The sequence below is a fragment of the Lagenorhynchus albirostris genome, chromosome 21 (genome assembly GCF_949774975.1).
Source record: "Lagenorhynchus albirostris chromosome 21, mLagAlb1.1, whole genome shotgun sequence".
Classification (NCBI taxonomy): Eukaryota; Metazoa; Chordata; class Mammalia; order Artiodactyla; family Delphinidae; genus Lagenorhynchus; species Lagenorhynchus albirostris.
The window spans coordinates 4,510,141-4,522,356 of NC_083115.1; the positions used below are offsets into that span (position 1 = coordinate 4,510,141).

Sequence of the window (12,216 nt, forward strand, 5' to 3'; positions counted from 1 at the left end):
GAAAAAGCTAACCCACAGAATAAGAGAAAATGTTCACAAATCATATATCTGATGAAAATTAATATGTAGAATATGTAAAATATTCCTACAACTCAGCTACAAAGAAACATAAAATCCCATTAAAACTGGCAAAAGACCTGAATAGACATTTCTTCAAAAAAGATACATAGATGGACAATAAGCACATGCAAAGTTGCTCAACGTCACTAATTGTGAGGGAATTGCAGGTCGAAACTCCAACTAGACACTAATCCAAACCTATTGGGATGGCTATTATTTAAAAATTTCAGAAGATTTCAAGTTCTGATGAGAATGTGGAGAAATTGGAACTCCTGTGCATTGCTGGTGGAAATGTAAAAGTGCTGCAGCCCGTGTGGAAAATGGTATGGTGGTTCCTCATAAAATTAAACATAGAATTACCATATTATCCTGAATTTACACATCTAGGTATATACCCCAAAGCACTGAAAGCATGGACTCACAGATATTTGGACACCCATGTTCTTAGCAGCGTTATTCACAATAGCCGAAAGGTGAAAACACTCAAACGTCCATCAACAGTATACCCATATGGTGGTATATACATACAATGGAAAGTTATTTAGCTTTAAAAAGGAATGAAATTCTGACACATGGTACAATATGGATGGAACTTGACAACCTTATGCTAACTAAAATGAGCCAGTCACAAGAGGACAAGTATTGGATGATTGTGCTTTTATGAGGTACCTACAGTAGTCAATTCATAGGGACAAAGTAGAAAGGTAGTTGCCTGGGGCCGGAGGAAGGGGGACTGGTAAATCGATGTTTAAAGGATTGAGTTTCAGTTTGGGAGGATGAAAACGTTCTAGAGTTTGATGGTAATAATAGATGCACAAAGATGTGAATGTACTTAATGCCATTGACTGTACACTCAAAAATATTTAAAGTAATAAATTTCATGTGTTGAGTATTTTACCACAGTAAAGCAAAATTGTCAGGCAAAAATTCCATTTTATGACATCACCAAAAATAATACAAAGTTTAGATATAATTTTATGGAAAGAAGTGTAAGATATACACTGAAAGCTAAAACTACATTATTGAAAGAATGATCTACGTAAATGTAAAGACATCTCCTGTTAATGTACTGGAAGACTCAATATTGTTATTACTCCAGATACTCTCAAAATTGATCTACAAATTCAACACAATCCTTAACAAACCCAAGCTGTCTCTTTTGCAGAAACTGAAAAGTTGATCTTAAAGTCTTACAGAAATTCAAGCAACACAGAATAGTAAAAACAATCTTGAAAACATAGTTTTCAAGAAAACTTGAAACTGAAAACACAATTCCAAAGCGTATTACAAAGCTAAATAATCAAGACAGTGTAGTACTGTCCCAAGAATAAGGATAGATATTTAGTTCAATAGAAGAGAGAGTCCAGAAATAAAGCTTCATGCTAACAGTCATGGATTTTTGACAAAGATGTCAAAACAATTCAAAGGACAAAGGATGGTCTTCTAAAACAATGGTGTTGGGACAAGTAGATATCCACATGCAAACGAAGTTAGATTACTGCATCACAAGGTTCACAAAAATTAACTGAAATTGGATCATAGATCTAAATGTAAGAGCTAAGGTTATAAAACACTCAGAACACATATTAGTAAATCTTTGTGACCTTGGCATAGGCTGTGTTATCGAAGACACCAAAGCACAGGTGAAGAAAGAAACAATAGACTGATTGAATTTCATCAAAATTGATAACTTTTTGCTGCAAATGATAACAACCAAGACAGTGAAGGACAAACTACAGAGTGGGAGAATATATTTGTAAATATTATATCTCATAGGGGACTTGTATCCAGAATATATAAAGAACACTTACAAGTCCATAATAAAAAGACAAATAACCCAATTAAAAATGGGAAGGGATTTAGGGACTTCACTGGTGGTGCAGTGCTTAAGAATCTGCCTGCCAGTGCAGGAGACATAGGTTTGAGCCCTGGTCCGGGAAGATCCCACATGCCGTGGAGCAACTAAGCCCGTGCGCCACAACTACTGAGCCTTCGCTCTAGAGCCCGTGAGCCACAACTACTGAAGCCCGGGCGCCTAGAGCCTGTGCTCCACAACAAGAGAAGCAACTGCAATGAGAAGCCCACGCACCACAACGAAGAGTAGCCCCCACTCGCCGCAACTAGAGAAAGCCCGCGTGCAGCAATGAAGACCCAACGCAGCCTAAATAAATAAATAAATAAATAAATAAATAAATAAATAAAGGGAAGGGATTTAAATAAACACACCTCCATAGAAGATATACCAATGGCCAAAAAGCCCATGAAAAGATGTTCAACATCTTAGGAAAATGCAAACCAAAACCACGAGATACTACTTCACACTCATTAGGATAGCTATTATAATAAAAAACACAGGCAACAAGTACTAGTGGGGATGTGGAGAAATTGGGATCTTCTTGGTGCTCTTTTTACCACTACTGCTCAAACTCTGGTATCTCTTTTCCACTCTCACCCCAGTAAGAGCTGCTGTCTAATTAGCTTCAGATTGTCTCATACTATGTATGTATATATACACATATATATTCCTTATCCTTCTGCCAAGGACACCTGCAAGGATCCCCTTAACAGTTTTGAAATCCTTAATTTCAGAGCAACTTTCTGTTCAATGCTGCACCCTTCAGGTTCCCACCATTTCTTCTGCTGTGAGCTCTGTCTTCTGCTCCATGGGAATGATGTACTTTGCTTAGGACTCCAATTCTCTGTTCTGAGATCAGCAAATTATCCATAGGTAGAATTGTATTTCCATAAAATCAACATCATGTTTTCTTTTCTTCAGATATTTTAGTTCTGTGTTTCCTGTTGACTTCCAGAAACCATTTCCTTCATGTCTTATCCTGTTTCATATTTTTATTATTTGACACATTTAATGGAAAAATTTCATCATGCCCACAAGTAGAAGCTCCCAATCTTTCTTCCTTAGAGTAATGGATATCTCCCAGTTAATCTAATAGTGATCTCTTTAATCAGTCTTTGGAGTAATTAACCACATGAGAAGGAAGCTCCACTTGCAACATGATAATTTTAGTAAAGATGGATTAAAGGAGAATGGACCTTTTCTGATGGGTGAGGCCAGGAAAGGAGAGCTTTAAAGTGTTGAGTTCTACCATAGCATGAGACTGCTGCATGTTTGATTAGTTTCAATATTTTTGCATATATTTGCTAATTTATTTCTTATAATACATAAAACTTCCTAAATCACTTTAAGGTAAATTACTTCTAATCAACATATAATTGGACTGTGTGTGTGTTTCAACATCACGGATCCTTTTGTCTTTTTGAGGGGGCATTAAATTCATTTACACTTAATATCCTCAATAGTTGCTTTGGTTGTAATTCTGATTGCTTGACATAGTTTTTTGTATTTTAATTGTCTGGTTTATTTCTTTTGCTTAACTGGGCCAAGTTTCCATAGATTTAGTTTTCTAGTTTTATGTAATGTCTTTATAATGCCAAGAGGAATATCTATTTTTCTAATTAGTACAGTCAAAATTAAAACAGTATCACTTTATACATCTATTATGTAAATTAACCTAGTCTACTATTGTTTTTTTTAAATTAGCCTCAGTTATATCAATAATTTTCCATAAATAAGTTTTAAAATAGTTCTTTTCTTTTTTTGCTCTATATTTAAAATGGAAGAACCTATTAGATGAAAATATCAATCTAATGTGTTCTAAGTAGCAGTTCATAGAAGGGAATATGATAGAATAAAATACATTAGAAAGTAGCACATAAATAAATATTAAATATACATACAAAGGTTAAAAATAAATTATATATATATATTTGACAGAAATATATAATACACTTTGGGGCACAGTCACAGAATATTGGAAAACACTTTTAAATTTAAGTTTATTAACTCTATGATTATATTATTTGAATTCCAAAGTTTTATAATTCAAATTATTAATATGCTTTGAATACCATTTTTGAAAAAGTTAAAAGGTACTCTTATGTTTTCAGATAAAAGTACAGACATGTTGGTAAAACGACGTGGTACTTCTCGAAAAAACGGCCTTGTGATCAGTTTCTACGTTTTCCTGCCTTTCCTCATTTTAATTCCCATCATTGCTCTTAAATGGAATAAAATGAAGATATTTTGGAACAGAGAGGGTACAGTAAGTGAAGGGTGAGTAAACTCATTATCTTTAATATTTAAAATGATTTAGGAGAAAATTCAAATATTATTCAGAATATTATAAGTAGGGACTCTTGGATGGATTGGGTAAATGTTCAGAAACATACCAAATTTTTTTCAGATTTCAGGCAGGTGGGTAAGTTTCGTGTTTATATAGGCCCAGGAACAACTGAAGTAACTCAGTAAATCCTCAGTACCTTTCGAATAGCAAGCCATGTTGGCTGTAACTGCTTTAGAAGGTCTGTCTACTCCCAAGCAACCCTGTTTCCTTGCACTGACATTCACTTGTGCCAAGAAGATTAATAGAGACAGAGCAGTGTAGAATAAAGAAGGTGAAGATAATAGAGACAGGGAAGTATAGAATACGGGGAAACTGAGAAAATATAAGATGGCAAAGAATGAGGGAGAGAACATACATAGGATACTGCCCATTTTACACATAATCAATATCACTCATGTGTTTCTAAAATTAGAATTAAAGCACTTGAGCAGCTTTTCCGTTTTTTTTTGTTTTTCTTGTTTTTTTTTTTTTGTAGAGCAGAGCTTGATTAGGTCTTTTTTTTAATGAGGTATAATTAACATATGACATATTAGTTTCATGTTTATGTCATAATGCTTTGATATTTGTATATATTGGAAAATGATCACCACAATGAGTCTAGTTAATATTTGTCACCATACATAGTTAACAAAAATTTGGTTTTCTCCTGATGAGGACTTTCAAGATCTACTCTTTTAGCAAGTTTCAAGAGTGTAATTCCTTATTTTAACTATAGTCGCCATGCTGTACATTATATCCCCATGACTTGTTTTTTTTACAACTGGAAGTTTGTACCTTTTGACCCTCTTATCCATTTTGCTCACCGCCCCCTCATCCCATTTTTCTGGCAACCACCAATCTGTTCTCTGTATCTGTAAGGGTGTTTTTTTTTGTAGATTTCTCATATAGGTGGGATCACACTTTGTCTTTCTCTGTCTGACTTACTTCACTTTCATACTGCTTCTTTCTTTACTGTAACAACATACAAGCCACAATTTGCTTAGTGAATATTTAGGAAAATGAGAATGCAGAAGCAAGGGTAAAGAGGTGGGTCTCGTTTCTTCATTGTAAAAGAAATCATTTTTGTTTCTCATTTGTGTAGCCAGAGACAAAATAATGATATCAAATTTCAATCAACACCTCTACTTCCCAAGTTAGTTAATCTTATTTATGAAGAAGTTAGCAGCGACCAGGTAATTCAGGGTAGTCTTCTGCATGACTCATCAATCTTTCAACTGTTATAAACTGACTTAATTGAATGATATCTGGCATGTCTGCCTGTGCTCTTACTTAAGACATCTTGGACAAATCTGAATAGTTGCAAGAACTCAACCTGACTTTGGGAAGAGATGCTAGAGTAAGGTACCACTGATCATAAAGAACAAAGTCTGCTCGCGACAGCCTAAATTTTAGAGCAGCAGTAGATGGTTTCAGGGCTGCAAGGGCAAGAAATGATGTAGAGCTGAAACACAAAAGGGTGGTAAGGAACTGGATGGTTATGAGCCAGGCCATTGTCTCCATCACCCAAAGCCTTTACGGTTGACATCGTCTCTTCTTGTCCATGTCCATTCTCTCCAAGATGACTGCTCTGCTTACACATGGCCCAGAGTACCTATCTCAACTCTTTCTAGTTTCATTTTCAAGTAAAAATCCCAGTAATCTGCCAAAACCAATGCCTGTTAGTTCATTTTCTCAAGAGACAGAAGGAAATAACTCTGCAAGTGTATCTAATTTCAGCCAGTGTTCTGTCTGGATTTATAATCCTGAGTTAGGTGTTCAAGCCTGATTTTATCATCTGTGGCCAAAGAATTGTAGCCATTTTGTAGGAACCTTTACACCATGACATTCCTCTTCAACAGGAGCTGTGTATAGGAGCCAAAGAATAAATGGAGGCTGTATAAATACCATAAAGTGTAACTAAGCATAGCTAATAGAGAGGCCTCATTAAGGACCTCATTAACAGAAGTGAAATAATAACTATTCACGTAGGTATTTGATAGAAATCATATAACTGAAGTTATGATAATTTAAGAATTTACATATAAATTATCTATTTAACTTGGGAGAAGCATTATCATAGATATTTTAATATTTCATCCAGTCTTCCATGTAAACAAAATAGAGAAAAGTAATAGATGGATTTTTAGTTTGAAATTTTAAAAATGCTTAACATATTTAAAAGTTAGGCTAACTTCAGAAAAAAAAACAAGCACTACAATATATGATCCCTGAGTACCATATAGGAAGCAAAGTGGATATTGGTACATATTAATTGAGTAATTAGGACAAATCTAGCTTTATTACTTTTCTTGACTTTAAGATTACAGTGTTTCCTAACCTTAAAAATAATTCTGTTTCTTTAAACAGGTCTCTATCAGAAGACAGCAGTAGGAACAGTAACAGCAACCAGTCTTACAATGAAAGGTGAAGTAAAAGAATCAAACTATTGACAAAATGATATAATTCATTAAATACTTAAAACAATATTTTTAACAGTACCTCAGTATAAGGAAGATATTATTCCCGTATTTCATCATTTTGATTTCTATTTGTTGCTATCATATACTAAAACAAAGACTAAAAAAAGCATTTGATGTTAATTTTATTTTATACTTATCTAGAAACATTTAATGTTAACTCACATTAGCTACAGATTTATTAACCAATATCTTTGTAAAAAGAAATGACTTCAAAGGGATTTTTAATATTTTCTTAAAATATTTATGTGCAATCATGCATTTGATTGGTAGATTTAACGTTCTAACTAAGAGGTTTACACAGGTTGTCTCCCAACACTTGTATTTATTCGTCACTAACAATAACTCCCGGGTTATTGTTCTCCTTATTTTATATTTTTTAAACTTTTTTATTTTGTATTGGAGTATAGCTGACGAAAATGTTGTGATAGTTTCAGGTGCACAACAAAGCAACTCAGCCATACATATACATGTATCCATTCTCCCCCAAGCTCTCCTCCCATTCAGGCTGCCACAGAACACTGTGTTCTCCTTATTTTAGAAATAAGGAAACAGACATAAAGAATGTAAATAATTCCGCACATGTATAGAATTTTGGTGAGTTTTTTGAGTTTGAGTTTGACAACCAGACACTAAGGTTGAAGCTCTTAAGAACTCTGCAATTTTGCCACATATTTTCTGATACAAGACTGGCGATAGGGAATGGAATTTACACTTATTGAGGACCTAGAGGATGCCAGGCAAATGCTAAATGCACTCACCCTCCAAGGCAGAAGAACAATTCTTTACCGTCAGTTAGGATAAAGGAGGCTTCTGTATATGTCGTTCAAATTTCTAACTCATGTGTAAAGAAATCGTGATATTTGACATATTAGACTTATCCCTGGAAGTAAAGGAAAACAATCAAAAACTCATCTAAGTGTGAGATCCCGAGATCATCTCTTTACTTACCTGCCACATCTGACTTTGATGGAGAAAAAAGTCAGTGGGTCTCTGTTTCCTTATCGGCCACCAAGCAAATCATTTATGACTCCTGTCCTCAATGTAAAGTAGTCTTATTTCTGCCTAGACCACCCTCTCCCTCTTCTCTGATCTCTTTACTAAAGGCCCGCATCTTAGGTGAAGATTCTGGCCCTCGGCTGTCTTCTTCTCATGTCCTCCGTCATAGTTCCTTCATCATGCTGGGTGTCTTCACCTGAACTTCTCACCTCCACACAACTTCAGTCATTTTCTCCTAGAGCAGTACACTGAGCACGTGTCTCCCCGGCCTTCTCCAAGTCTTAATTCGTAAATGCAATATCTTGCTTTCTTTTACACTTTTTTCTATTTTTCACAGTCATCTCCTGCCACCAGTACTTTATGGTTATATTAAGGTCTTGCCTCAAGAATTGGACACATTCGTCCGATAAACATATTTTATAAGTTGGTACTGAAAGGTGATTCTTTATGGGGAAGATGAGAGAAGTGGGGCTAACTGGGCAGTTGACACTGAAGGAGGAACTGGGTGGCAACTTTAAATGTGGCTGACTGAGTAGGCCCTAGGGAGCAAGTGACGTGTCAGCAAGGAATTGGAGGAGGCGCAAATAATGACCTAGTTTAGATATCTGAAAGGAGTCACCTGACATCACCATCAGCTCACAGAAGGCTTCTATCTAAATGCAAAGGATACAGTACAGCAAGAGAGGGTGCAGGCAAGCACTGTGGGTCAGAGAGACGCCTCAGGCACAAGGTCTCAAGGTTCCTTATTTTAAATTTTAAAAAGCCCATCATAAATCCCACTGCCCTTATCTCAGCAAAAAGTGAAACCAGATATTCAGCCTTTCCCACAGGTAAAGAGAGAGCTTTACCGTTCCAGCTGTAAACCAAGTCTGTCTTAGACAGGCATAGAGCTGGCAGAGCAGCCCATGCATATACCTGGGCAGGAGCTTTTCAAACACATGAATGATACAATGAAAAAAAAATGTCAGGACTAATCCAGGAGAGAAGAGATGTTACCTCAGACCAGGGATAGTATAGATGGTCTTAGGAATAAATTTTGAAGGTGAACCAACAGAATGAGTTGAGAGTTTGGCTGTAGAGTGTAAGAAGAAGTACTTAAATGTTGTTCATTGATATACAGCAGGAAGATAGCTAGGCTACCATGTAAAGCCAGACCTCTCTGTGTCTAAATTTGTGCTCTTAATATATTTAAAAATTTATTTTAAAATGTACGGATGTTGAAGGAGAAAATCTGCCTAGGTAACTTTGAGCCAGGACCAGTGTCTGATATGCCACGATTAAAAGGTTACATTTCCTCATAGATGAATGGAACGTAGTTGAAGTATTTTTGACGTGGTAAGGGAGGGATTTAGCAAGATATGGTGTGCTTTTTACAAAATTCACAGGGATAAATTAGGAGAAAATTCAGTCAGATTCAGTCAGAACTGGAGACTAGTGAAATGGAATGCACAGGAAAAGTGTGATGAGGGCAGGATTCGTTAAGACGGAAAGAACAACACAGTTTTCAGAGACCTAACGGGTAGACTTGGTTGAAGTGGTGACTGGATAGATATATTTGGGTTAGAATAAAAGAGAACTACAAAGACAAACATTTCCGACACAATGGATAATGACAGCTTTTACTAACGGCGTGTTGTACAGCAGCTGAGAACCAGCTTAGTTTTGGAGCCATGAAGCGGAGGGGAGTAAAGAAGGAGTTTGTTCTGAACATGTGTGTGTGGGACACCTGTTGGAAACGCACAGAGGACTGTTGGGAGTTCTCCTCCTCTGTAGATAAAAATAGAGAAAAGAGCAATTATTTCCTACTTCACATATTGTATTGCTCTTTTTCTCTCTGTTTCCTTGTTCATGACTTTCTTTGATCCATGTGAAACATAGAGTCCATGTAAATGAGACATATATAAATAGCAGTTTATAGCATTTCCTTTTAATGTGGCTATCACAAATGTTTCTGGAAAAAATCAAACCAAAGAAACAAAAAGAACTTGGGTTTACAGATTCTGTAGAGCACAGGTATAGGTTGTGACAGTATCAACTGTCTTATATTAATTAATTGATATACCTATAGCTTTGTAGTAAAATTAGACAGCTTTTATTAACCATTAAAAATGTAGCATTTCTTTTTTCTGTATTTCTTTTAGAATGGTAACTAAACAATACCGTCAAAAGCCATAATTTGGAGAAAAGATATTGCCAAGAAACACACCATTAACTGGACTGGTTCAAGAATAAAAAAATCTGCTTTTCTCTCCTTTTGTGATGGCTTAAAGCTTTCAATTTCAAAAACAAAAGTAAATCCTGTGAGTGAAAGTATGTCGCGTTGTGTCGATTCATTCTGTTCTCGAGCCCGTTTGTGTGCCCAATGCACACGGAGGCCAAACAAAGGGAAACGTCAGTGTTTGGAGCAGATTAATGTTTATTGCAAGGACCAGCCAAGGAGAACGGGCAGCTCATGCTCAAAACTGCCAACTCCCTGATGGCTCTTGGGGAAGAGTGTCTACAGGCAAAATTTGGGGCAAGGGCTGCAGGGTATGGAACCTTCCCCTGATTGGTTGGTGGTGAGGTAACAGGGCGCTGTTCCAGGAATCTCAGTCATCAGCCTTTCCTGCCAGTGTGGGTCCACATGCTTGTGCTCAGCCTCAAGTGACTTCCTGCATCTGGCTTGAGGGGGCCCTAGTTCCTGTTGAAGAGCTCAGTCATACGCGTCAGACGGTTCTGCACATCCCCGAGGAGGAACGGCACCAGGCCCTATGCTGCACTGTCGTTTCTTCCTGCCTTCCCTCACTTCCCTGATTAGTAACTGTTTGAATACGCCCTTTGGAGCTCAGGGAAGGTCTAGGAAGCTGAAAGCCTTTTTCCGACAAACTGGAAGCTGGGGACACGGAAAGCCTTTTGTGCCCAGGAGGGCCCACAGGATCCTGCTCAGTTTCAGTCCTTGTACTATGGTCCTCTGGTAGGAAATAGGCAAGTTGGCCTCTTTTGAACCTGCGAGGCTGTTGCATCCCAACGGAAAACTTTCCATTGTGCACTCCTGCCACCGACTGCCCTCAGATACCCATGGCCCTGCTAATCGCTCCCATCTCAAGAGAGGACACCTAGAATCTGCACCTCTGCAATAGTTCGTGATTCTCATCCCCTACCCATTCCAAGCTTCAGGATATTGAGAGGAAGGGTTGCTACACAAGGTCAGCCCCAGAGCCCTCAGAGAGTCACTAGCATCCATTTTATCTTCAAAGAATTGCTCACACTGAGTTCCTGGTCATAGATAACTGTTCTGTCTCCAGGTGATACTTCCCTGCCCTCGTGGAAATTGAGCTCTAGAATATATCTTTCTTTGTCCTTTGAAGGAACCCAGACTTGCTGCTCTTTCCTGACTGAAGCTGAGCTTTTCTGGGTGACAGTTTCTTGCTTCAGTGCCCCCTCTCTTCATCTCCCTCTTCCTGAGATGGGTTCACTTCTGCACACCTCAAAGCATTATTTGTGGGTTAGAGATACATCAGCCTATCTGGAGTCTAATTAGGACCTACAGAATTTCCATCCATATAAATGAAGGTGCTCCTGGGTCAGGGGTGGAAGCATCTCATCACAAAGACCAAGAGTTTCTTTCTCCAAATGAGCAAATGATGAATGGATACACAAGATGTGGTCTGTCCATACAATGGGATAGTATTCAGCCACAAAAAGGAAGCACTGATATTGCTACAACGTGGATGAACCTTGAAACCGTTATGCTAAGTGACTAAAGCCAGTCACAAAAACCACGTATTCTGCATCTGTATGAAACATCCAGAACATGGACATCTAGAGAGACTAAGATTAGTGGTTGTTTACTGCTGAAAGTGGGGGTGGGGATTGAAAAGCTGGGGTGGGTGATGGTAATAACTAAAGGGTAGAGGACTTGTTTTTGAGATGAGGGAACTGAAATTGACTGTGGTAATGGTTGCACATATCTGTGAATACACTAAAAACCCTACAATCATTCACCTGTGTGCTTTAAGTGGGTGAACTCTGTGGTAAAAATAATACACATCGGGATGATTCTACCATAACTTTCCCTCACCCCCTTTGCCACTAACTTATTTGGGGCCATTATGATCACTGTCCTGCCTTATTTAATCATAATTTCTCAGGATCAGTTTCCCAGGAGTACTACCACCTAGCAGGTCCAAGTTTTAGACCTGAGCAGAATTTATTTTTGCGACTATTGGTATAACACATCCTTGCTGTGGAGTGTACTGGGATAAAGGAAGGTGTGGGTGAGTGGCAGGCAGAAGTTGAGTTAGGTTTTGAGCGTGAGTAGCTTAAGATATTTGTCAGAAAATTCAAAGACAATTACATGTTCTGTCTTCTGCAGTGGTGTCACTTTTCCCTTCTGCGTTTGTCTTGCTGGCCTCCCCATTTCTAAATCTTCCTTTTTACGGTTCTAACAGTAACTGTTAACAAGATACACTAAGGTTCCATTTCAACGTTTTCTTCCCTTTCCTCAACAGATTATAATC

The 12,216-nt window shown here is 37.6% G+C and overlaps 1 protein-coding gene across 1 annotated transcript in view; it reads left to right on the top strand.

Annotated features, from left to right (window-relative positions):
• LOC132512679 (A disintegrin and metallopeptidase domain 3-like) overlaps window positions 1–9,933 on the top strand; it is a 109,742-nt gene extending 99,809 nt beyond the window's left edge. Inside the window, 3 exon segments of the mRNA XM_060136488.1 lie at window positions 4,027–4,192; window positions 6,609–6,665; window positions 9,859–9,933. Of these exon segments, the coding sequence (XP_059992471.1) occupies window positions 4,027–4,192; window positions 6,609–6,665; window positions 9,859–9,892 (257 nt within the window). The 3' untranslated portion in view covers window positions 9,893–9,933.
• The last annotated feature ends 2,283 nt before the right edge of the window (window positions 9,934–12,216 follow it).